The following is a 26,963-nucleotide window of genomic DNA, read 5'->3' as shown; positions in this document are numbered from 1 at the left end:
ATATATTTACAGGTTCAAGGTTGTTGTCTATCAGACCACCACTGAAATATATATACTGTACTGTACTGTACAGTTTTAACATCTGGGATTCTACCCATTAGCAAGAGGCACATGAAAATTATACTGCTTGTCTTTACTAATTTCCACCTGCAGTTTCCATTACAGGTTAATTATATTCATTTGTATAACTTGACTCATTACAGGTTAATTATATTCATTTGTATAACTTGACTTTATTTCTAAAACAAGATATACAGTTAATTTTTATGTGTACTGTACTTTATTACTATTTATTACCAGGTGAACTTTGGTGCTTTCTATGTGTACTTTAAACAGTTTATTTCCACATATCTTTAGTTATATATTGATGTGATTATAAAATTTATATTCCCTTATATACTTTGTTACTTTTTTGATGAACAGGTACTTTTAAAATGTGTTACTTTTTTGATGAACAGGTACTTTTAAAATGTTTATTCCCAGATATACTTTGCTGCTTCTTTGGTATATTTTAAAAATGTATTTATTTACAAAATCACGGCTATTTTTATCATATGTCAGACCATCAATGGAAGATATACAGTATACAATACTGTACTGTACTGTACTATACAGTATACAGTTTTAACATCTGGAATTCTCCCCATTGGCAAGAGGCACATGCAAATTAACTAAATCATGTATTATTATCTAAGTAACATGACATGCTTATGAAAAAATAATGTATCATTCTGATTGTCATTATTATTAATGTTATGAATTGATTACTCTGACATAACATGTATTGTATGCCTTTATTAATGCATACTGCTTGTCTTTACTAATTTCCACCTGCAGTTTCCATTACAGGTTAATTACATTCATTTCTATGACTTGACTTTACAGTATTTCTATTCCAAGTTATACAGTTACTTTTTATGTGCATTGTACTTTATTACTGTTTATTCCCGGGTGAACTTTGGTGCTTTCTATGTGTACTTTAAACAGTTTATTTCCACATATCTTTTGTTATATATTGATGTGATTTTAAAATTTATATTCTCATATATACTTTGTTACTTTTTTGATGAACAGGTACTTTTAAAATGTTTATTCCCAGATATACTTTGCTGCTTCTTTGGTATATTTTCAAAATGTACATTTACAATATCACGGCTGTTCTTATCACGTCAGACCATCACTGGAAGATATATACAGTATAGTCTCGATTTATGCGGATTTGGTTTACGCGTTTGGTCATTTACGCGGCACCTTGCCAGACGAACAATTTTTATTTACACGGTTCATTCCATCATTTACGAGGGAAGCGGTGCGGGGGAGGGTGCGCACGAGATCGCCCAGTCAACAAAACATTACCGAGTTCTTCACCCGCCACCCACCACAGCCGGCCCAAGTCAGTGATAGTGAGGATATGAACTTTGAGGGGTTTGACAAAGAGGCCCTGCAAGCCTCTGTGGTGGATAGTGATACAAGTGATACAGGTGAGGGCCAATAATCTTCCCTCTACCTCGGAACCAACCCTCCATCCCCGTGTGCCCAGCCATCTTTTCTAGTAACGTAAGTGTTAAAAAACCTAATATTATTGATATTTCTCTTAAATATTATTTGTGTGCATACCATCATAAAATTAAGATGTTATTTTTACTACAACGTACGAATTGTCGGAAAAAGTGTAGTTTGGGGGTCGGCCCAGTCTCTATTTCAATTAATCCCATATGTTCTGTTATTTCGTTTACGCGTTTCTCGTTTTACGCGGAACTCGATGGGTTCAATTGACCGCGTAAATGAAGACTGTACTGTACTGTATACTGTCATTGGGTCTACTGTCTTCTCTCCCGGTTATCCCCAGCCTTAAGGTATACTGCTCCATGGTCAACCCCAGCTTTGGGGTCTACTGCCCCCTTGTCAACCCAAGCCGTGGGGTCTACTGCCCCCTGTTGTCCTCTGCCTTGAGGTCTACTGCCCCCCCCTGTCATCCCCAGTCTTGGAGCCTGCCCCCCACCCCCTGTAAATCCCCAGCCATGGGGTCTACCTTTATCCCTCGCCTTGGGTCTTCTTCCCCCCATGTCATCCCCAGCCGTGGGGTCTACTGCCACCATGTCATCCCCGGCCTTGGGTTCTGCCTGTCATCCCCGATCTTGGTCTACTGCAACTCCGTCATCCTTGACCTTGGGTCTACTGCCCCCTGGCATCCCCGGTCTTGGGCTCTACCCCCCCCTCCCTGTCATCCCCGACCTTGGGGTGTACTGCTCTCCTGTTATCCCCGGCCGTGGGGTCTACTGCCCCCCCCGTCATCCCAGCCGTGGGGTCACCCCTGTTGTCCCCGTCTTGTGGTCTACTGCCCCCATGTCATCCCAGTCTTGGGAGACTACTCCCCCTGTCATCCCCAGTGTTGGAGACCTGCCCCCCCTGTCATCCCCAGTCTTGGAGACTACCTACCCCTACAGCATCCCCAGTGTCGGAGACTACTGCCCTCCCCTGTCGTCTCAGTCTTGGGGACTACTACCCCCCCTGTCATCCTCAGTGTTGGAGACTACTGCCCCCCTCTGTCATCCCCAGTGTTTGATTACTGCCCCTCTGTCATCCCCAGTGTTGGAGACTACTGCCTTCTGTCATCCCCGGTAGGCTACTGCCCCCCTGTCATCCCCGGTGTTGGGAGACGCCCCCAGTCATCCCCAGTGTTGGAGACTACTGCCTCCCTGTCATCCCCAGTGTTGGAGACCTGCCACCCTTTTCATCCCCAGTGTTGGAGATTACTGCCCCCCCCTGTCATCCCGGTGTTGGGGCTTTCCTCCCCTGTCATCCCCAGTGTTGGACACTACTGCCCCCCTCCCTGTCATCCCCAGTGTTGGAGACTACTGCCCCCCTCCTGTCATCCCCAGTGTTGGGGACTTATGCCCCCCCTGTCATCCCCAGTGTTGGAGACTACTGTCCCCCCTGTCATCCCCAGTGTTGGTGGATACTGCCCCCTGTCATCCCCAGTGTTGGGAATACTGCCCCCCCCCCCCCTTGTTGATCTACTGCTCCCCTGTCATCCCAGTGTTGGGACTACTGCCCACCCCCTGTCATCCCCAGTGTTGGAGACTACTGCCCCCCTGTCATCCCCAGTGTTGGAGACTACTGCCCCCCCTGTCATCCCCAGTGTTGGAGACTACTGCCCCCCCTTGTCATCCCAGGTGTGAGACTACTGCCCCCCTCTGGTCATCCCCAGTGTTGGAGACTACTGCCCCCCTGTCTCCCCAGTGTTGGAGACTACTGCCTGTCATCCCAGTGTTGGAGACCTGCCCCCTGTCATCCCCAGTGTTGGACCTTCTGCCCCCTCCCTGTCATCCCCAGTGTTGGAGACTACTCCCCCCGTCATCCCATGTTGGAGACTACTGCCCCCTGTCATCCCCAGTGTTGGAGACTACTGCTCCCCCCTGTCATCCCCAGTGTTGGAGACTACTGGCCCCCCCCTGTCATCCCCAGTGTTGGAGATTCTGCCCCCCCTGTCATCCCCAGTGTTGAGACTACTGGCCCCTGTCATCCCCAGTGTTGAGACTACTGCCCCCTCGTCATCCCAGTGTTGAGACTACTGCCTGTCATCCCTAGTGTTGAGATCACTGCCCTTCCGTCATCCCCAGTGTTGATACTACTCCCTGTCATCCAGTGTTGAGACTACTGCCCCCTGTCATCCCAGTGTTGAGATACTGCCTCCTGTCTCCCCCAGAGTGTTGAGACTACTGCCCCCGGTCATCCCCAGTGTTGAGACTACTGCCCTGTCATCCCAGTGTTGAGGATTACTGCCCCCCTGTCATCCCCGTGTTGAGAACATCACCCACCTGGTCATCCCCAGTGTTGAGACTTACTGCCCCCCCTGTCATCCCCGTGTTGAGACTACTGCCCCCACCCCTGCCTTCTTCCCCAGTGTTGGAGACTACTGCCCCCCTGTCATCCCAGGTTGAGACTACTGCCCCCCCTGCCCCCCATTGTTCTATCTGGACTCTGCTACCCAGTGTTGAGACTACTGCCTCTGTCATCCCCTGGTGGAGACTACTGCCCCCCCGTCATCCCCGGTGTTGAGACTCTGCCCTCCCCCCCTCATCCCCAGGTTGGAGATTATTCCCCCATCATCCCAGTGTTGGAGACTACTGGCCTCCTGGCCCTCCTGTCATCCCCAGTGTTGGAGACTACTGCCCCCTCCCATCCTAGTGTTGAGATTGCCCTTTGTCATCCCCTGTGCTGGGAGACCACCTCCTGGTCATCCCAGTGTTTGGGAGACTACTGCTCCCTGTCATCCCCAGTGTTGAGACTACTGCCCCCTGGTCATCCCCAGTGTTGGAGAGATCACTGCCCCTGGTCATCCCCATGTTGGAGACTACTGCCCCCTGTCATCCCGTGTTGAGACTACTGCCCCTTTCATCCCCGGGTGTTGGAGACTACTGCCCCCCGGTCATCCCCAGTGTTGAGACTACTGCCCCTCCGTCATCCCCAGTGTTGGGAGACTCACTGCCCTCCTGTCATCCCCAGTGTTGAGACTACCCCCGTCATCCTGTTGGGAGACCACTGGCCCCCGCCTCCTGTCATCCCCAGTGTTGAGACTACTGCCCTCCCGTCATCCCCAGTGTTGAGACTACTTCTACCCAGTTCATCCCCAGTGTTGAGACCACTGTCTCCCCGCCCTCCCCTGTCATCCCCGGTGTTGAGGATACTGCCCCCCTGTCATCCCCCAGTGTTTGAAAATGCCCTCCCCTGTCATCCCCAGTGTTGAGATTTCCCCCCCGTCATCCCCAGTGTTGAGACACTGGCCTCCCTGCCCTCCTGTCATCTCCCCTGTGTGAGACCCACTGTCTCCCCCTGTCATCCCCTGTTGTAGAACACACCCCACCCTGGTCATCCCTAGTGTTGAGATCACTTCTCCCTCCCAGTCATCCCAGTGTTGGAGACTACGCCCCTCCACCCCCCGTCATCCCCAGTGTGGAGACTATCCCCCCTGTCATCCCCAGTGGAGATTACTGCCCCTGTCTATCCCCTGGTGTTGGAGACTACTGCCTCCCCTGTCATCCCCAGTGTTGGAGACTACTGCCCTCCGTCATCCCCAGTGTTGGGACACTAGCCTGCCTCCCCTGTCATCCCCAGTGTTGAGACTACTCCCTGTCATCCCCAAGTGTTGAGACTACCTGCCCTCCCCTGTCATCCCCAGTGTTGAGACTACTGCCCCCTCCATCCCCAGTGTTGGAGACTATCCCCTCCTGCCTCCCCTGTCATCCCCAGGTGTGTTGTGAAGTGATATTGATGGATAAGAGTCTGTTGAGTATAACAGTGGAGAATTTAAGAATGCCTTTGAGGGAGATGTACTTGGAAGAATGTCTAAGAACGGTTTAGGGAAATATCATTTATATAGTGGGAATTGTAGTCTTTATGGTGATGTGGGGCCAGAGAGTTTTATAGTGGAATTGCTGAAAAGATCTTGTATAGTATATAGCCGAGATGATAGATGGACAAGGTATATACTGAATGTGGTGGGTTATATGGTGATATTGAGATGGCTGATATTATTGTATACTGTGTGTCCATAAGACAACATGGAGTAAGGCAACTTATATTGATATGGGATGGCCAACAAGGTCAAGAATGCTTGAAGATGAATGGCTTGAGATGTGAAGAAGATATTGGATGGCTAGAACCAGTCATGATGCATTTGCTATAATATGTTTGAATTGGTTTAATTATAGGATGTTAGATGGCTTTGTCCAAGAAAAGTTGCCACATGTGGGATGAGTTTAAAATTAGGATTTTTCGTGAGGTGGCAGGTGTTATAAATTAGGAAATACTAAGGATGATGCGTATTAAGGGTTTCGTACTTTATATAGGTGCCCCTTTGGGGTTAGATAGATGATAATTAGGTATCCAGGTAGGCAACAAAACACACAATCTCACCATCAGGTGAGAGATTCATGGTGGTAACCTAGCTATCATCATAAATCCCGAAGTACTCTGAGAGAAATCCTCAGGTTTAGGTTTGGTTCTAAACCAAAGGACTTGCTCTTGGGACGATTAACCCCGGTCCTGCCCGTATATGACCTCATCGTTGGGGCAGGTGAACATGAAAAACAGATCAGTTCTTTCATGCATATATTTTTATACTGTACATTTTAAGTCATATTTTTACTAATTCTGAATCTGTGTTTATGGCCAACATGTGACGAAATGTAATGAGATTTTTTGTTTTGCAATCTATGTTTGTAGTCATCTATTTTTTATTGTTTGTGTTTTACAATTCTTGATTACAGTATTCAGAGAGTAGATAAAGCCAGTAGTAGTACAGTATTATTTTCTGTCTTTATATTCACTTTCACTTGTTGTATGTTAGAAATGTGCAATTCATTCTCTCCACCGGTGATTATAAACCTGTTAATATATATACAGTATAGTCTCGGTTTAATGTCAATTAAACCAGTGGAGTCCGGATAAAACGATAAACTTAAACGAAATAACAGAACACATGGGATTAATTGGAAAAAGAGAGGGCCGACCCAGACTACCTTTTCCGACACAATACGCATGTTGTAGTAAAAATATCTTTAATTTTATGATGGTATGCACACACAATTAATATTTCAGAGAGATATCAATAATATTAGGTTTCTTAACACTTACGTTAGTAGAAAAGAGGCTGAGCACACAGGGATAGTTGGTTTTGAGCAGAGAAGATTATTGGCCCTCACCCATATTACTTGGTACACTATTCACCACAGAGGCTTCAGGGCCTTCTTTGTCAAACCTTTCAAAATCCATATCCTCACTATCACTGACTTGGCTGGCTGTGGTGGGTGACATGAAGAACTCTGTATGTTTGACATGTATAATAATGTATACCTTTGTTATTAATGCATACTGTTTGTCTTTACTAATTTCCACCTGCAGTTTCCATTACAGGTTAATTATATCTATTTCTATGACTTGACTTTATTTCATTCCAATATGTTACTTTTATATGTACTGTACTTTATTACTGTTTATTCTAGATATTTTAGTACTTTTGTGTACTTTAAATGCTTATTCCAAGATATATTTTGTGCTGTATCTGTATTCAGATATATGATGTTTTACTTTTTGGTTAGGTACTTTTAAAATGTTTATTCCCAGATACTTTTTGCCCTTTTTTTGTTATACTAAAATATATATTTACAGGTTCAAGGTTTGTCTATAAGACTCACAAAATATATACTGTACTGTACGGTTTTAACATCTGGGATTTACCCATTAACAAGACCACATGAAAATTATACTGCTTGTCTTTTACTTATCTACACGTTTCCATTACAGGTTAATATATTCATTTGTATACTTGACTTTTATTTCTAAAACAAGATATACAGTTATTTTTATGTGTACTGTACTTATTATTATTTAAGTGAACTTTGGTGCTTTCTATGTGTACTTTCATTTTATTTCACATATCTTTTGTATATATTGATGTGATTATAATATGTATATTCCTTATATACTTTGTTACTTTTTGATGAACAAGTACTTTAAAATGTTTATTCCCAGATATACTTTGGTGCTTCTTTGGTATATTTTTAAAAATGTATTTATTTACAAAATCACGGCTGTTCTTATCATATGTCAGACTATCACTGGAAGATACAGTATACTTTACTGTACTATGCTATACAGTATACAGTTTTAACTTCTTGGAATTCTCTGGCATAAGGCACTTTATTAAATCATGTTATTATCTAAGTAACATGGCATGCTTATGGAAAAAATAATGTATCATTTCTGATTATTGTCATATTATTTGTTATGGTGATTACTCTGTTATAACATGTATTATGCCTTTATTAATGCATACTTGTCTTTTAATTTCCACCTGCAGTTTCCTTACATTTATTATTTGTTTTATTTTATTTCTTCCATTATAGTTACTTTTTATAGTATTGTACTTTATTACTATTTGTTTTGGTACTTTCTATGTGCTAAACAGTTTATTTCACATATCTTTTGTTATATATTGATGTTTTAAAATGTCTTATTTCTCATATACTGGCCACTTTTTTGATGAACAGGTACTTTTAAAATGTTTATTCCCAGATGCTCTTTGCTGCTTCTTTGGTATATTTTCAAAATGTTACATTTATATCTATGCTGTTTCTTATCTTGTCAGACCATCACTGGAAGATATATAGTCTGATTTATGTTTGATTTGGTTTCTGGTTTGGTCATTCTGTATTTTTATGATAGTAATTTTTATTTACAGTTCATTTCTATCATTTACTTGTGGAAGCGGTTGTGGGAGGGTGCGCGCGAGTCGCCCAGTCAACAAAACATTACCAGTTCTTTACTTGCTTACCCAATCTTGGCCCAAGTAAGTGATAGTGAGATATGAACTTTTTGGGTTTTGTCAGGCCCTGCAAGCTTTCTGTGGTGGATAGTGATACAAGTGATACGGGTGAGGGCCATGTCTCATTCCTTCCACCTCCATCCCCGTGTGCCCAGCTTCATCTTTTTCTAGTAACGTGAAATTTCTCATAATTGTGTGTGTATACCATCATAAAATTAAGGTGTTATTTTTACTACAACGTACGAATTGTGTCGGAAAAAGTGTAGTTTGGGGGTTGGCCCAGTCTCTATTTCAATTACTCCCATATGTTCTGTTATTTCGTTTACGCGTTTCTCGTTTTACGTGGAACTCGATGGGTTCAATTGACCGCGTAAATGAAGACTGTACTGTACTGTATACTGCCTTTGGGTCTACTGTCTTCTCTCCCGGTTATCCCCAGCCTTAAGGTATACTGCCCCATGGTCAACCCCAGCTTTGGGGTCTACTGCCCCCTTGTCAACCCAAGCCGTGGGGTCTACTGCCCCCTGTTGTCCCCTGCCTTAAGGTCTACTGCCCCCCTGTCATCCCCAGTCTTGGAGACTACTGCCCCCCTGTCAACTCCTGTCTTGGGAGACGACTACCCCCCCTATCATTTCCGGCCTTGGGGTCTACTACCCTGTCTTCCCCAGCCGTGGGGTCTACTGCCCCGATATCGCCCACCTTGGGTCTATTGTCATCCCCGTTCTTGGAGACTAATGCCTCCCCCTGAAATCCCCAGCCATGGGGTCTACTGCCCCTGTTATTCCTCGCCTTGAGGTCTTCCCCCGCCCTGTCATCCCCAACCGTGGGGTCTACTGCCCCATGTCATCCCCAGCCGTGGGGTCTACTACCCCCTGTCATCCCCAGCCGGGGTCTACTGCCCCCGTCATCCCCAGCCGTGGGGTCTACTGCCCCCTGTTATCCCCCGTCTTGGGTCTACTGCCCCTATGTCATCCCCAGTCTTGAGGGACTACTGTCATCCCCAGTGTTGGAGACTACTGCCCCCTCTGCCATCCCCAGTCTTGAGAGACTACTCCCCCTCCTGTCATCCCCAGTCTTGGAGACTACTCCCCTCCTGTCATCCCCAGTCTTGGAGACTACTGCACCCCCCTCCCGTCATCCCCAGTGTTGGAGACTACTGCCCGCCCCCCGGTCATCCCCAGTGTTGGAGACTACTGCCCCCCCTGTCATCCCCAGTGTTGGAGATTACTGCCCCCCCTGTCATCCCCGGTGTTGGAGACCACTCTCCCCCTGTCATCCCCAGTGTTGGAGACTACTGCCCCTCCACCGCTGTCATCCCCAGTGTTGGAGACTACTGGCCCTCCACCCTGTCATTCCCAGTGTTGGAGACTACTCCCCCTGTCATCCCCCAGTGTTGGAGACTACTGGCCCCCCCCTGCCCTCCTGTCATCCCCAGTGTTGGAGACTACTGCCCCCCTGTCATCCCCAGTGTTGGAGACTACTGCCCCCACTGTCATCCCCGGTGTTGGAGACCACCTCCCTCCCGGTCATCCCCAGTGTTGGAGACTACTGCCCCCCGGTCATCCAGTGTTGGAGACCCCCCCTGTCATCCCCAGTGTTGGAGATTACTGCCCCCTGTCATCCCCAGTGTTGGAGACTACTGCCCCCCTGTCATCCCCAGTGTTGGAGATTACTGCCCCCTGTCATCCCCGGTGTTGAGACCCCAGTCATCCCGTGTTGGAGACTACTGCCCTCCCGGTCATCCCCAATGTTGGAGACTACTGCCCCCTCCCCTGTCATCCCCAGTGTTGGAGACTAATCCCCCCATGTCATCCCCCTATCCCCAGTGTTGGAGACTACTGCCCTCCTGTCATCCCCAGTGTTGGAGACCACTCCCTCCTGCCCCCCCTGTCATCCCCAGTGTTGGAGACTACTGGCCCTCCCCTGCCCTCCTGTCATCCCCCAGTGTTGGAGACTATTGCCCCCCCTGTCATCCCCAGTGTTGGAGACTACTGGCCCCTCCCGCCCTCCTGTCATCCCCCAGTGTGTTGTGAAGAGAAGATGTGTGATAAGAGTCTGTTGAGTATAACAGTGGAGAATTCTAAGAATGCTCTTCAGGAAACGAGATGTACTTGGGAAGAATGTCTAACGGTGTAGGGAAATATCGGATGGCTATTGTGTGGAATTGTGTAGAAGTCTTTACGGTGATGTGGGAAGGCCAGGAGAGCCATAGTGTGGAATTGCTGAAAAGATCTTAGGTGGCATATGAAAGCCGAGAAGACATGGAGTGATGGACAAGGTGGTATATACTGAATGTGGTGGGTTATATGGTGATATTGAGATGGCTGAGAAGGCCAGGTATACTGGGTGTGTGGTCCATAAGACAAAACATGGGAGGGTAAGGCAACTTAGTATTAGAGATATGGGATGGCCAACAAGGTCAAGAATGCTTGAAGAGGAATGGCTTGAGATGGGTGAAGAAGATATGGGATGGCTAAAGAAGCCAGTCATGATGCATTTGCTATACTATGTTTGAATTGGTTTAATTATAGGGATGTTAGATGGCTTTTGAGTCCAAAAAAAGTTGCCACATGTGGGATGGAGAGCTTAAAATTAGGATTTTTCTTGGTGAGGTGGCCAGGTGTTACAAATTAGGAATACTGTATATCACTAAGGATGACAGACTAGGAAGGTTTGCTGTCATAGGTGCCCCCCTTGGGGTTAGATAGATGAGAATTAGGTATCCAGGTAGGCAACAAAAACAACACACAAATCACCATCAGGTGAGAGATTCATGGTGGTAACCTAGCTATCATCATAAATCCCGAAGTACTCTGAGAGAAATTCTCAGGTTTGTGGTTTGGGGTTCCATAAACCAAAGGACTTGCTCCTTTGGGACGATTAACCCCGGTCCTGCCCGTGTCGCATGACCTCATCGTTGGTGGGCAGGTGAACATGGAAAACAGATCAGCTTTGTCTTTCATGCATATATTTTATACTGTACATTTTAAGTCATATTTTTTACTAATTCTGAATCTGTGTTTCATGGCCAACATGTGACTTAGCACTGTAATGAGATTGGCTTTTTGTTTTGCACTCATGTTTGTAGTCATCTTTATTTTTAGTGTTTAAGTTTTTAGTGTTTTACAATTTCTTGATTACAGTATTCAGAGAGTAGAGTAAGCCAGTAGTAGTACAGTATTTTTTCTGTCTTTATATTCACTTTCACTGGTTGTATGTTAGAAATGTGTAATTCTTTCTCTCCACCGTATGATTATAAACCTGTTAATATATATACAGTATAGTCTCGGTTTACGCGGTCAATTAAACCAGTGGAGGTCCGCGTAAAACGAGAAACGCGTAAACGAAATGACAGAACACATGGGATTAATTGAAAAAGAGAGTGGGCCGACCCCAGACTACCCTTTTTCCGACACAATACGTACGTTGTAGTAAAAATAACATCTTAATTTTATGATGGTATGCACACACAATTAATATTTCAGAGAAATCTCAATAATATTAGGTTTCTTAACACTTACGTTAGTAGAAAAGATGGCTGAGCACACAGGGATGGAGGGTTGGTTCCGAGGCAGAGGGAAGATTATTGGCCCTCACCTATATCACTTGTATCACTATCCACCACAGAGGCTTGCAGGGCCTCTTTGTCAAACCCCTCAAAATCCATATCCTCACTATCACTGTCACTGACTTGGGCTGGCTGTGGTGGGTGACATGTGAAGAACCCTGTAATGTTTGACATGTATAATAATGTATACCTTTGTTATTAATGCATACTGCTTGTCTTTACTAATTTCCACCTGCAGTTTCCATTACAGGTTAATTACATTCATTTCTATGACTTGACTTTATTTCTATTCCAAGTTATGCAGTTACTTTTTATGTGTACTGTACTTTATTACTGTTTATTCATAGATGTACTGTATTACTTTCTATGTGTACTTTAAATGCTTATTCCAAGATATATTTTTTGTACTTTTAACATCTGTATTCCAAGATATATGATGATACTTTTTAGGTACTTTTAAAATGTTTATTGCCATATACTGTATACTTTGGTGATGTAATTTTAAACTATTCCCATATATACTTCGGAGATGTACTATTAAACTGTTTATTCCCAGATATACTTTGCCACTTTTTTGGTATACTTTCAAAATATATATTTACAGGTTCAAGGTTGTTGTCTATCAGACCACCACTGAAATATATATACTGCACTGTACTGTACAGTTTTAACATCTGGGATTCTACCCATTAGCAAGAGCCACATGAAAATTATACTGCTTGTCTTTACTAATTTCCACCTGCAGTTTCCATTACAGGTTAATTATATTCATATGTATAACTTGACTTTAATTCTATAACAAGATATACAGTTAATTTTTATGTGTACTGTACTTTATTACTATTTATTCCCAGGTGAACTTTGGTGCTTTCTATGTGTACTTTAAACAGTTTATTTCCACATATCTTTTGTTATATATTGATGTGATTATAAAATTTATATTCCCTTATATACTTTGTTACTTTTTTGATGAACAGGTACTTTTAAAATGTTTATTCCCAGATATACTTTGCTGCTTCTTTGGTATATTTTAAAAATGTATTTATTTACAAAATCACGGCTGTTCTTATCATATGTCAGACCATCACTGGAAGATATACAGTATACTATACTGTACTGTACTGTACTATACAGTATACAGTTTTAACTTCTGGAATTCTCCCCATTGGCAAGAGGCACATGCAAATTAACTAAATCATGTATTATTATCTAAGTAACATGGCATGCTTATGAAAAAATAATGTATCATTCTGATTATTGTCATTATTATTAATGTTATGAATTGATTACTCTGATATAACATGTATTGTATGCCTTTATTAATGCATACTGCTTGTCTTTACTAATTTCCACCTGCAGTTTCCATTACAGGTTAATTACATTCATTTCTATGACTTGACTTTATTTCTATTCCAAGTTATAGTTACTTTTTATGTGTACTGTACTTTATTACTATTTATTCCCAGGTGAACTTTGGTGCTTTCTATGTGTACTTTAAACAGTTTATTTCCACATATCTTTTGTTATATATTGATGTGACTTTAAAATGTATATTCTCATATATACTTTGTTACTTTTTTGATGAACAGGTACTTTTAAAATGTTTATTCCCAGATATACTTTGCTGCTTCTTTGGTATATTTTCAAAATGTACATTTACAATATCACGGCTGTTCTTATCATGTCAGACCATCACTGGAAGATATATACAGTATAGTCTCGATTTATGCGGATTTGGTTTACGCGTTTGGTCATTTACGCGGCACCTTGCCAGACGAACAATTTTTATTTACACGGTTCATTCCATCATTTACGAGGGAAGCGGTGCGGGGGAGGGTGCGCACGAGATCGCCCAGTCAACAAAACATTACCGAGTTCTTCACCCGCCACCCACCACAGCCGGCCCAAGTCAGTGATAGTGAGGATATGAACTTTGAGGGGTTTGACAAAGAGGCCCTGCAAGCCTCTGTGGTGGATAGTGATACAAGTGATACAGGTGAGGGCCAATAATCTTCCCTCTGCCTCGGAACCAACCCTCCATCCCCGTGTGCCCAGCCATCTTTTCTAGTAACGTAAGTGTTAAAAAACCTAATATTATTGATATTTCTCATAAATATTAATTGTGTGTGTATACCATCATAAAATTAAGGTGTTATTTTTACTACAACGTACGAATTGTGTCGGAAAAAGTGTAGTTTGGGGGTTGGCCCAGTCTCTATTTCAATTACTCCCATATGTTCTGTTATTTCGTTTACGCGTTTCTCGTTTTACGTGGAACTCGATGGGTTCAATTGACCGCGTAAATGAAGACTGTACTGTACTGTATACTGCCTTTGGGTCTACTGTCTTCTCTCCCGGTTATCCCCAGCCTTAAGGTATACTGCCCCATGGTCAACCCCAGCTTTGGGGTCTACTGCCCCCTTGTCAACCCAAGCCGTGGGGTCTACTGCCCCCTGTTGTCCCCCTGCCTTAAGGTCTACTGCCCCCCTGTCATCCCCAGTCTTGGAGACTACTGCCCCCCTGTCAACTCCTGTCTTGGGAGACGACTACCCCCCCTATCATTTCCGGCCTTGGGGTCTACTACCCTGTCTTCCCCAGCCGTGGGGTCTACTGCCCCGATATCGCCCACCTTGGGTCTATTGTCATCCCCGTTCTTGGAGACTAATGCCTCCCCCTGAAATCCCCAGCCATGGGGTCTACTGCCCCTGTTATTCCTCGCCTTGAGGTCTTCCCCCGCCCTGTCATCCCCAACCGTGGGGTCTACTGCCCCATGTCATCCCCAGCCGTGGGGTCTACTACCCCCTGTCATCCCCAGCCGGGGTCTACTGCCCCCGTCATCCCCAGCCGTGGGGTCTACTGCCCCCTGTTATCCCCCGTCTTGGGTCTACTGCCCCTATGTCATCCCCAGTCTTGAGGGACTACTGTCATCCCCAGTGTTGGAGACTACTGCCCCCTCTGCCATCCCCAGTCTTGAGAGACTACTCCCCCTCCTGTCATCCCCAGTCTTGGAGACTACTCCCCTCCTGTCATCCCCAGTCTTGGAGACTACTGCACCCCCCTCCCGTCATCCCCAGTGTTGGAGACTACTGCCCGCCCCCCGGTCATCCCCAGTGTTGGAGACTACTGCCCCCCCTGTCATCCCCAGTGTTGGAGATTACTGCCCCCCCTGTCATCCCCGGTGTTGGAGACCACTCTCCCCCTGTCATCCCCAGTGTTGGAGACTACTGCCCCTCCACCGCTGTCATCCCCAGTGTTGGAGACTACTGGCCCTCCACCCTGTCATTCCCAGTGTTGGAGACTACTCCCCCTGTCATCCCCCAGTGTTGGAGACTACTGGCCCCCCCCTGCCCTCCTGTCATCCCCAGTGTTGGAGACTACTGCCCCCCTGTCATCCCCAGTGTTGGAGACTACTGCCCCCACTGTCATCCCCGGTGTTGGAGACCACCTCCCTCCCGGTCATCCCCAGTGTTGGAGACTACTGCCCCCCGGTCATCCAGTGTTGGAGACCCCCCCTGTCATCCCCAGTGTTGGAGATTACTGCCCCCTGTCATCCCCAGTGTTGGAGACTACTGCCCCCCTGTCATCCCCAGTGTTGGAGATTACTGCCCCCTGTCATCCCCGGTGTTGAGACCCCAGTCATCCCGTGTTGGAGACTACTGCCCTCCCGGTCATCCCCAATGTTGGAGACTACTGCCCCCTCCCCTGTCATCCCCAGTGTTGGAGACTAATCCCCCCATGTCATCCCCCTATCCCCAGTGTTGGAGACTACTGCCCTCCTGTCATCCCCAGTGTTGGAGACCACTCCCTCCTGCCCCCCCTGTCATCCCCAGTGTTGGAGACTACTGGCCCTCCCCTGCCCTCCTGTCATCCCCCAGTGTTGGAGACTATTGCCCCCCCTGTCATCCCCAGTGTTGGAGACTACTGGCCCCTCCCGCCCTCCTGTCATCCCCAGTGTGTTGTGAAAAGAAGAGTTGGGTGTGTGATAAGAGTCTGTTGAGTATAACAGTGGAGAATTCTTAAGAATGCTCTTCAGGAAGGAGATGTACTTGGGAAGAATGTCTAAGAACGGTGTAGGGAAATATCGGATGGCTATTGTGTGGAATTGTGTAGAAGTCTTTACGGTGATGTGGGAAGGCTAGGAGAGCCATAGTGTGGAATTGCTGAAAAGATCTTAGGTGGCATATGAAAGCCGAGAAGACATGGAGTGATGGACAAGGTGGTATATACTGAATGTGGTGGGTTATATGGTGATATTGAGATGGCTGAGAAGGCCAGGTATACTGGGTGTGTGGTCCATAAGACAAAACATGGGAGGGTAAGGCAACTTAGTATTAGAGATATGGGATGGCCAACAAGGTCAAGAATGCTTGAAGAGGAATGGCTTGAGATGGGTGAAGAAGATATGGGATGGCTAAAGAAGCCAGTCATGATGCATTTGCTATACTATGTTTGAATTGGTTTAATTATAGGGATGTTAGATGGCTTTTGAGTCCAAAAAAAGTTGCCACATGTGGGATGGAGAGCTTAAAATTAGGATTTTTCTTGGTGAGGTGGCCAGGTGTTACAAATTAGGAATACTGTATATCACTAAGGATGACAGCCTAGGAAGGTTTGCTGTCATAGGTGCCCCCCTTGGGGTTAGATAGATGAGAATTAGGTATCCAGGTAGGCAACAAAAACAACACACAAATCACCATCAGGTGAGAGATTCATGGTGGTAACCTAGCTATCATCATAAATCCCGAAGTACTCTGAGAGAAATTCTCAGGTTTGTGGTTTGGGGTTCCATAAACCAAAGGACTTGCTCCTTTGGGACGATTAACCCCGGTCCTGCCCGTGTCACATGACCTCATCGTTGGTGGGCAGGTGAACATGGAAAACAGATCAGCTTTGTCTTTCATGCATATATTTTATACTGTACATTTTAAGTCATATTTTTTACTAATTCTGAATCTGTGTTTCATGGCCAACATGTGACTTAGCACTGTAATGAGATTGGCTTTTTGTTTTGCACTCATGTTTGTAGTCATCTTTATTTTTATTGTTTTAAGTTTTTAGTGTTTTACAATTTCTTGATGACAGTATTCAGAGAGTAGAGTAAGCCAGTAGTAGTACAGTATTATTTTCTGTCTTTATATTCACTTTCACTTGTTGTATGTTAGAAATGTGCTATTCATTCTCTCCACCGAGTGATTATAAACCTGTTAATATATATACAGTATAGTCTCGGTTTACGCGGTCAATTAAACCAGTGGAGGTCCGCATAAAACGAGAAACGCGAAACGAAAAACAGAACACATGGGATTAATTGAAAAAGAGAGTGGGCCGACCCCAGACTACCCTTTTCCGACACAATACGTACGTTGTAGTAAAAATAACATCTTAATTTTATGATGGTATGCACACACAATTAATATTTCAGAGAGATATCAATAATATTAGGTTTCTTAACACTTACGTTAGTAGAAAAGATGGCTGAGCACACAGGGATGGAGGGTTGGTTCCGAGGCAGAGGGAAGATTATTGGCCCTCACCTATATCACTTGTATCACTATCCACCACAGAGGCTTGCAGGGCCTCTTTGTCAAACCTTTCAAAATCCATATCCTCACTATCACTGACTTGGGCTGGCTGTGGTGGGTGACATGTGAAGAACTCTGTAATGTTTGACATGTATAATAATGTATACCTTTGTTATTAATGCATACTGCTTGTCTTTACTAATTTCCACCTGCAGTTTCCATTACAGGTTAATTACATTCATTTCTATGACTTGACTTTATTTCTATTCCAAGTTATACAGTTACTTTTTATGTGTACTGTACTTTATTACTGTTTATTCTTAGATGTACTTTAGTACTATCTGTGTGTACTTTAAATGCTTATTCCAAGATATATTTTTTGTACTTTTAACATCTGTATTGCAAGATGTATGATGTTACTTTTTAGGTACTTTTAAAATGTTTATTCCCAGATATACTTTGCCACTTTTTTGGTATACTTTCAAAATATATATTTACAGGTTCAAGGTTGTTGTCTATCAGACCACCACTGAAATATATATACTGTACTGTACTGTACAGTTTTAACATCTGGGATTCTACCCATTAGCAAGAGCCACATGAAAATTATACTGCTTGTCTTTACTAATTTCCACCTGCAATTTCCATTACAGGTTAATTATATTCATTTGTATAACTTGACTTTATTTCTAAAACAAGATATACAGTTAATTTTTATGTGTACTGTACTTTATTACTATTTATTCCCAGGTGAACTTTGGTGCTTTCTATGTGTACTTTAAACAGTTTATTTCCACATATCTTTTGTTATATATTGATGTGATTATAAAATTTATATTCCCTTATATACTTTGTTACTTTTTTGATGAACAGGTACTTTTAAAATGTTTATTCCCAGATATACTTTGCTGCTTCTTTGGTATATTTTAAAAATGTATTTATTTACAAAATCACGGCTGTTCTTATCATATGTCAGACCATCACTGGAAGATATACAGTATACTATACTGTAATGTACTGTACTATACAGTATACAGTTTTAACATCTGGAATTCTCCCCATTGGCAAGAGGCACATGCAAATTAACTAAATCATGTATTATTATCTAAGTAACATGACATGCTTATGAAAAAATAATGTATCATTCTGATTATTGTCATTATTATTAATGTTATGAATTGATTACTCTGATATAACATGTATTGTATGCCTTTATTAATGCATACTGCTTGTCTTTACTAATTTCCACCTGCAGTTTCCATTACAGGTTAATTACATTCATTTCTATGACTTGACTTTATTTCTATTCCAAGTTATAGTTACTTTTTATGTGTACTGTACTTTATTACTATTTATTCCCGGGAGAACTTTGGTGCTTTCTATGTGTACTTTAAACAGTTTATTTCCACATATCTTTTGTTATATATTGATGTGATTTTAAAATTTATATTCTCATATATACTTTGTTACTTTTTTGATGAACAGGTACTTTTAAAATGTTTATTCCCAGATATACTTTGCTGCTTCTTTGGTATATTTTCAAAATGTACATTTACAATATCACGGCTGTTCTTATCATGTCAGACCATCACTGGAAGATATATACAGTATAGTCTCGATTTATGCGGATTTGGTTTACGCGTTTGGTCATTTACGCGGCACCTTGCCAGACGAACAATTTTTATTTACACGGTTCATTCCATCATTTACGAGGGAAGCGGTGCGGGGGAGGGTGCGCACGAGATCGCCCAGTCAACAAAACATTACCGAGTTCTTCACCCGCCACCCACCACAGCCGGCCCAAGTCAGTGATAGTGAGGATATGAACTTTGAGGGGTTTGACAAAGAGGCCCTGCAAGCCTCTGTGGTGGATAGTGATACAAGTGATACAGGTGAGGGCCAATAATCTTCCCTCTGCCTCGGAACCAACCCTCCAACCCCGTGTGCCCAGCCATCTTTTCTAGTAACGTAAGTGTTAAAAAACCTAATATTATTGATATTTCTCATAAATATTAATTGTGTGTGTATACCATCATAAAATTAAGGTGTTATTTTTACTACAACGTACGAATTGTGTCGGAAAAAGTGTAGTTTGGGGGTTGGCCCAGTCTCTATTTCAATTACTCCCATATGTTCTGTTATTTCGTTTACGCGTTTCTCGTTTTACGCAGAACTCGATGGGTTCAATTGACCGCGTAAATGAAGACTGTACTGTACTGTATACTGCCTTTGGGTCTACTGTCTTCTCTCCCGGTTATCCCCAGCCTTAAGGTATACTGCCCCATGGTCAACCCCAGCTTTGGGGTCTACTGCCCCCTTGTCAACCCAAGCCGTGGGGTCTACTGCCCCCTGTTGTCCCCCAGTCTTGGAGATACTGCCCCCCCTGTCAACTCCTGTCTTGGAGACGACTACCCCCTCTATCATTTCCGGCCTTGGGGTCTACTACCTGTCTTCCAAACAGCCGGTCTACTGCCCCGACATCGCCCACCTTGAGGTCTATTGTCATCCCCGTTTGGAGACTAATGCCCCTGAAATCCCAGCCATGGGGTCTACTGCCCCTGTTATTCCGCCTTGAGGTCTTTCCCCTCTGTCATCCCCAACCGTGGGGGCCCCATGTCATCCCCAGCCGTGGGTCCAGTGCCCCCTGTCATCCCCAGCCGGGCTACTGTGGCCAGGGTCTACTGCCCCGTCATCCCCAGCCGTGGGGGTCTACTGGCATCCCCGTCGGAGGTCTACTGCCTCTATGTCATCCCCAGTCTTGAGACTACCCTGTCATCCCCAGTGTTGAGATACTGCCCTCTGCCATCCCCAGTCTTGGAGACTACTCCCTCCTGTCATCCCCAGTCTGGAGACTACTGCACCCTCCCGTCATCCCCAGTGTTGGAGACTACTGCCCGCCCCGGGTCATCCCCATGTTGGAGACTACTGCCCCCGTCATCCCCAGTGTGGAGATTACTGCCCCCTGTCATCCCCGCTGGGAGACCACTCTCCCCTGTCATCCCCCCACGCCTCCACCGCTGTCATCCCCAGTGGAGATACTGGCCTCCACCCTGTCATCCCAGTGTTGAGACTACTCCCCTGTCATCCCCAGTGCTGGAGACTACTGGGCCCCCCCGCCCTCCCCTGTCATCATCCCAGTGTTGGAGACTACTGCCACCTGTCATCCCCAGTGTTGAAAATACTGCCCCCACTGTCATCCCCGGTGTCACTCCCTGCTCCACTCCCCGGTCATCCCTGCTGGAGACTACTGGTCATCCCCAGTGTTGAGACTATCATCCCCAGTGTTGGAGACTACTGCCCCTGTCATCCCCAGTGTTGAGACTACTGCCCTGCCCCTGTCATCCCCGGTGTTGAGACCACTTCGGTCATCCCGTGTTGAGACTACTGCCCTGTCATCCCCTGTTGAGACTACTGCCCTCCCCCTGTCTCCTCCCGTGGAGACTAATCCCCCATGTCATCCCCAGTGTTGAGACCACTGGCCCTGCCCTCCTGTCATCCCCAGTGTTGAGACTACTGCCCCCCGTCATCCCCAGTGTTGAGACTACTCATGTCATCCCCCTGGAGACTACTGGCTCCCTCCCCCCTCCTGTCATCCCCAGTGTTGGAGACTACTGCCCCCTGTCATCCCCAGTGTTGGAGACTACTGGCCCCTCCCGCCCTCCTGTCATCCCCAGTGTGTTGTGAAGAGAAGAGTTGGGATGTGTGATAAGAGTCTGTTGAGTATAACAGTGGAGAATTCTTAAGAATGCTCTTCAGGAACGAGATGTACTTGGGAAGAATGTCTAAGAACGGTGTAGGGAAATATCGGATGGCTATTGTGTGGAATTGTGTAGAAGTCTTTACGGTGATGTGGGAAGGCCAGGAGAGCCATAGTGTGGAATTGCTGAAAAGATCTTAGGTGGCATATGAAAGCCGAGAAGACATGGAGTGATGGACAAGGTGGTATATACTGAATGTGGTGGGTTATATGGTGATATTGAGATGGCTGAGAAGGCCAGGTATACTGGGTGTGTGGTCCATAAGACAAAACATGGGAGGGTAAGGCAACTTAGTATTAGAGATATGGGATGGCCAACAAGGTCAAGAATGCTTGAAGAGGAATGGCTTGAGATGGGTGAAGAAGATATGGGATGGCTAAAGAAGCCAGTCATGATGCATTTGCTATACTATGTTTGAATTGGTTTAATTATAGGGATGTTAGATGGCTTTTGAGTCCAAAAAAAGTTGCCACATGTGGGATGGAGAGCTTAAAATTAGGATTTTTCTTGGTGAGGTGGCCAGGTGTTACAAATTAGGAATACTGTATATCACTAAGGATGACAGACTAGGAAGGTTTGCTGTCATAGGTGCCCCCCTTGGGGTTAGATAGATGAGAATTAGGTATCCAGGTAGGCAACAAAAACAACACACAAATCACCATCAGGTGAGAGATTCATGGTGGTAACCTAGCTATCATCATAAATCCCGAAGTACTCTGAGAGAAATTCTCAGGTTTGTGGTTTGGGGTTCCATAAACCAAAGGACTTGCTCCTTTGGGACGATTAACCCCGGTCCTGCCCGTGTCACATGACCTCATCGTTGGTGGGCAGGTGAACATGGAAAACAGATCAGCTTTGTCTTTCATGCATATATTTTATACTGTACATTTTAAGTCATATTTTTTACTAATTCTGAATCTGTGTTTCATGGCCAACATGTGACTTAGCACTGTAATGAGATTGGCTTTTTGTTTTGCACTCATGTTTGTAGTCATCTTTATTTTTAGTGTTTAAGTTTTTAGTGTTTTACAATTTCTTGATTACAGTATTCAGAGAGTAGAGTAAGCCAGTAGTAGTACAGTATTTTTTCTGTCTTTATATTCACTTTCACTGGTTGTATGTTAGAAATGTGTAATTCTTTCTCTCCACCGTATGATTATAAACCTGTTAATATATATACAGTATAGTCTCGGTTTACGCGGTCAATTAAACCAGTGGAGGTCCGCGTAAAACGAGAAACGCGTAAACGAAATGACAGAACACATGGGATTAATTGAAAAAGAGAGTGGGCCGACCCCAGACTACCCTTTTTCCGACACAATACGTACGTTGTAGTAAAAATAACATCTTAATTTTATGATGGTATGCACACACAATTAATATTTCAGAGAAATCTCAATAATATTAGGTTTCTTAACACTTACGTTAGTAGAAAAGATGGCTGAGCACACAGGGATGGAGGGTTGGTTCCGAGGCAGAGGGAAGATTATTGGCCCTCACCTATATCACTTGTATCACTATCCACCACAGAGGCTTGCAGGGCCTCTTTGTCAAACCCCTCAAAATCCATATCCTCACTATCACTGTCACTGACTTGGGCTGGCTGTGGTGGGTGACATGTGAAGAACCCTGTAATGTTTGACATGTATAATAATGTATACCTTTGTTATTAATGCATACTGCTTGTCTTTACTAATTTCCACCTGCAGTTTCCATTACAGGTTAATTACATTCATTTCTATGACTTGACTTTATTTCTATTCCAAGTTATGCAGTTACTTTTTATGTGTACTGTACTTTATTACTGTTTATTCATAGATGTACTGTATTACTTTCTATGTGTACTTTAAATGCTTATTCCAAGATATATTTTTTGTACTTTTAACATCTGTATTCCAAGATATATGATGATACTTTTTAGGTACTTTTAAAATGTTTATTGCCATATACTGTATACTTTGGTGATGTAATTTTAAACTATTCCCATATATACTTCGGAGATGTACTATTAAACTGTTTATTCCCAGATATACTTTGCCACTTTTTTGGTATACTTTCAAAATATATATTTACAGGTTCAAGGTTGTTGTCTATCAGACCACCACTGAAATATATATACTGCACTGTACTGTACAGTTTTAACATCTGGGATTCTACCCATTAGCAAGAGCCACATGAAAATTATACTGCTTGTCTTTACTAATTTCCACCTACAGTTTCCATTACAGGTTAATTATATTCATATGTATAACTTGACTTTAATTCTATAACAAGATATACAGTTAATTTTTATGTGTACTGTACTTTATTACTATTTATTCCCAGGTGAACTTTGGTGCTTTCTATGTGTACTTTAAACAGTTTATTTCCACATATCTTTTGTTATATATTGATGTGATTATAAAATGTATATTCCCTTATATACTTTGTTACTTTTTTGATGAACAGGTACTTTTAAAATGTTTATTCCCAGATATACTTTGCTGCTTCTTTGGTATATTTTAAAAATGTATTTATTTACAAAATCACGGCTATTCTTATCATATGTCAGACCATCACTGGAAGATATACAGTATACTATACTGTACTGTACTGTACTATACAGTATACAGTTTTAACATCTGGAATTCTCCCCATTGGCATGAGGCACATGCAAATTAACTAAATCATGTATTATTATCTAAGTAACATGACATGCTTATGAAAAAATAATGTATCATTCTGATTATTGTCATTATTATTAATGTTATGAATTGATTACTCTGATATAACATGTATTGTATGCCTTTATTAATGCATACTGCTTGTCTTTACTAATTTCCACCTGCAGTTTCCATTACAGGTTAATTACATTCATTTCTATGACTTGACTTTATTTCTATTCCAAGTTATAGTTACTTTTTATGTGTACTGTACTTTATTACTATTTATTCCCGGGAGAACTTTGGTGCTTTCTATGTGTACTTTAAACAGTTTATTTCCACATATCTTTTGTTATATATTGATGTGATTTTAAAATTTATATTCTCATATATACTTTGTTACTTTTTTGATGAACAGGTACTTTTAAAATGTTTATTCCCAGATATACTTTGCTGCTTCTTTGGTATATTTTCAAAATGTACATTTACAATATCACGGCTGTTCTTATCATGTCAGACCATCACTGGAAGATATATACAGTATAGTCTCGATTTATGCGGATTTGGTTTACGCGTTTGGTCATTTACGCGGCACCTTGCCAGACGAACAATTTTTATTTACACGGTTCATTCCATCATTTACGAGGGAAGCGGTGCGGGGGAGGGTGCGCACGAGATCGCCCAGTCAACAAAACATTACCGAGTTCTTCACCCGCCACCCACCACAGCCGGCCCAAGTCAGTGATAGTGAGGATATGAACTTTGAGGGGTTTGACAAAGAGGCCCTGCAAGCCTCTGTGGTGGATAGTGATACAAGTGATACAGGTGAGGGCCAATAATCTTCCCTCTGCCTCGGAACCAACCCTCCATCCCCGTGTGCCCAGCCATCTTTTCTAGTAACGTAAGTGTTAAAAAACCTAATATTATTGATATTTCTCATAAATATTAATTGTGTGTGTATACCATCATAAAATTAAGGTGTTATTTTTACTACAACGTACGAATTGTGTCGGAAAAAGTGTAGTTTGGGGGTTGGCCCAGTCTCTATTTCAATTACTCCCATATGTTCTGTTATTTCGTTTACGCGTTTCTCGTTTTACGTGGAACTCGATGGGTTCAATTGACCGCGTAAATGAAGACTGTACTGTACTGTATACTGCCTTTGGGTCTACTGTCTTCTCTCCCGGTTATCCCCAGCCTTAAGGTATACTGCCCCATGGTCAACCCCAGCTTTGGGGTCTACTGCCCCCTTGTCAACCCAAGCCGTGGGGTCTACTGCCCCCTGTTGTCCCCTGCCTTAAGGTCTACTGCCCCTGTCATCCCCAGTCTTGGAGACTACTGCCCCCCTGTCAACTCCTGTCTTGGGAGACGACTACCCCCCCTATCATTTCCGGCCTTGGGGTCTACTACCCTGTCTTCCCCAGCCGTGGGGTCTACTGCCCGATATCGCCCACCTTGAGGTCTATTGTCATCCCCGTTCTTGGAGACTAATGCCTCCCCCTGAAATCCCCAGCCATGGGGTCTACTGCCCCTGTTATTCCTCGCCTTGAGGTCTTCTTCCCCGCCCTGTCATCCCCAACCGTGGGGTCCACTGCCCCCATGTCATCCCCAGCCGTGGGGTCTACTGCCCCCTGTCATCCCCAGCCGTGGGTCTGCCCCCCCCGTCATCCCCAGCCGTGGGGTCTACTGCCCTGTTATCCCCCGTCTTGAGGTCTACTGCCCCCTATGTCATCCCCAGTCTTGAGGAGACTACCCCCCTGTCATCCCCAGTGTTGGAGACTACTGCCCCCTGCCATCCCCAGTCTTGGAGACTACTCCCTCCTGTCATCCCCAGTCATCCCCAGTCTTGGAGACTACTGCACCCCCTCCCGTCATCCCCAGTGTTGGAGACTACTGCCCGCCCCCCGGTCATCCCCAGTGTTGGAGACTACTGCCCCCGTCATCCCCAGTGTTGGAGATTACTGCCCCCTGTCATCCCCGGTGTTGAGACCACTCTTCCCCTGTCATCCCCAGTGTTGGAGACTACTGCCCTCCACCGCTGTCATCCCCAGTGTTGGAGACTACTGGCCCTCCACCCTTGTCATTCCCAGTGTTGGAGACTACTCCCCTGTCATCCCCAGTGTTGGAGACTACTGGCCCCCCCGCCCTCCTGTCATCCCCAGTGTTGAGACACTGCCCCCCTGTCATCCCCAGTGTTGGAGACTACCCCCACTGTCATCCCCGGTGTTGGAGACCCTCCCTCCCGGTCATCCCCAGTGTTGGAGTGTCAGTGTTGAGAACTGCCCCTGTCATCCCCAGTGTTGGAGATTACTGCCCCCCTGTCATCCCCAGTGTTGGAGACTACTGCCCCCTGTCATCCCCAGTGTTGGAGATTACTGCCCCCTGTCATCCCCGGTGTTGGAGACCCCCCCCAGTCATCCCGTGTTGGAGACTACTGCCCCCCTCGGTCATCCCCAATGTTGGAGACTACTGCCCCCTGTCATCCCCAGTGTTGGAGACTAATCCCCCCATATCCCCAGTGTTGGAGACTACTGGCCTCCCTCCTGTCATCCCCCAGTGTTGGAGACTACTGCCCCCCCTGTCATCCCCAGTGCCAGTGTCATCCCCAGTGTTGGAGACTACTGGCCCCTCCCGCCTCCTGTCATCCCCAGTGTTGGAGACTACTGCCCCCTGTCATCCCCAGTGTTGGAGACTACTGGCCCCTCCCGCCCTCCTGTCATCCCCAGTGTGTTGTGAAGAGAAGAGTTGGGATGTGTGATAAGAGTCTGTTGAGTATAACAGTGGAGAATTCTTAAGAATGCTCTTCAGGAACGAGATGTACTTGGGAAGAATGTCTAAGAACGGTGTAGGGAAATATCGGATGGCTATTGTGTGGAATTGTGTAGAAGTCTTTACGGTGATGTGGGAAGGCCAGGAGAGCCATAGTGTGGAATTGCTGAAAAGATCTTAGGTGGCATATGAAAGCCGAGAAGACATGGAGTGATGGACAAGGTGGTATATACTGAATGTGGTGGGTTATATGGTGATATTGAGATGGCTGAGAAGGCCAGGTATACTGGGTGTGTGGTCCATAAGACAAAACATGGGAGGGTAAGGCAACTTAGTATTAGAGATATGGGATGGCCAACAAGGTCAAGAATGCTT

General features: G+C 44.6%; 4 protein-coding genes across 4 annotated transcripts; all 4 read left to right on the top strand.

Moving 5' to 3' along the window:
- Positions 1–2,097: 2,097 nt before the first annotated feature.
- LOC121874303 (formin-2-like) lies at positions 2,098–3,569 on the top strand. Its single transcript, XM_042378403.1, has 2 exons — positions 2,098–2,621; positions 3,212–3,569. The coding sequence occupies exons 1-2, from the start codon at positions 2,098–2,100 to the stop codon at positions 3,567–3,569; spliced, it is 882 nt and encodes a 293-aa protein (XP_042234337.1).
- A 5,519-nt stretch (positions 3,570–9,088) lies between these two features.
- LOC121874293 (formin-2-like) lies at positions 9,089–19,994 on the top strand. Its single transcript, XM_042378394.1, has 5 exons — positions 9,089–9,264; positions 9,474–10,078; positions 14,585–14,743; positions 15,043–15,576; positions 19,717–19,994. The coding sequence occupies exons 1-5, from the start codon at positions 9,089–9,091 to the stop codon at positions 19,992–19,994; spliced, it is 1,752 nt and encodes a 583-aa protein (XP_042234328.1).
- A 38-nt stretch (positions 19,995–20,032) lies between these two features.
- LOC121874281 (leucine-rich repeat extensin-like protein 5) lies at positions 20,033–20,686 on the top strand. The gene has a single exon (XM_042378386.1). It carries the CDS (start codon positions 20,033–20,035, stop codon positions 20,684–20,686), a length of 654 nt encoding a protein of 217 aa, XP_042234320.1.
- A 4,858-nt stretch (positions 20,687–25,544) lies between these two features.
- Positions 25,545–26,321, top strand: LOC121874270 (chromosome alignment-maintaining phosphoprotein 1-like). The gene has a single exon (XM_042378382.1). It carries the CDS (start codon positions 25,545–25,547, stop codon positions 26,319–26,321), a length of 777 nt encoding a protein of 258 aa, XP_042234316.1.
- Positions 26,322–26,963: the final 642 nt, after the last annotated feature.

This window comes from Homarus americanus, unplaced genomic scaffold, assembly GCF_018991925.1.
Source record: "Homarus americanus isolate GMGI-L3 unplaced genomic scaffold, GMGI_Hamer_2.0 scaffold55640, whole genome shotgun sequence".
NCBI classification, from domain to species: Eukaryota; Metazoa; Arthropoda; class Malacostraca; order Decapoda; family Nephropidae; genus Homarus; species Homarus americanus.
Note: the sequence above shows the minus strand (reverse complement) of the source record. Positions and strands in the feature narration are given on the sequence as shown.

Coding starts and splice junctions, on each gene's coding strand:
- LOC121874281 (XM_042378386.1), top strand. CDS start 20,033: ATGTCATCCCCAGCCGTGGGTCCAGTGCCCCCTGTCATCCCCAGCCGG.
- LOC121874303 (XM_042378403.1), top strand. CDS start 2,098: ATGTCATCCCCGGCCTTGGGTTCTGCCTGTCATCCCCGATCTTGGTCT. Junction 2,622..3,211: donor ACTGCCTTCTGTCATCCCCG/GTAGGCTACTGC, acceptor GGTCATCCCCAG/TGTTGGAGACTACTGCCCCC.
- LOC121874293 (XM_042378394.1), top strand. CDS start 9,089: ATGGGGTCTACTGCCCCTGTTATTCCTCGCCTTGAGGTCTTCCCCCGC. Junction 9,265..9,473: donor CGTGGGGTCTACTGCCCCCT/GTTATCCCCCGT, acceptor CGTCATCCCCAG/TGTTGGAGACTACTGCCCGC. Junction 14,744..15,042: donor TGCCCCCGTCATCCCCAGCC/GTGGGGTCTACT, acceptor TGTCATCCCCAG/TGTTGGAGATTACTGCCCCC.
- LOC121874270 (XM_042378382.1), top strand. CDS start 25,545: ATGTCATCCCCAGTCTTGAGGAGACTACCCCCCTGTCATCCCCAGTGT.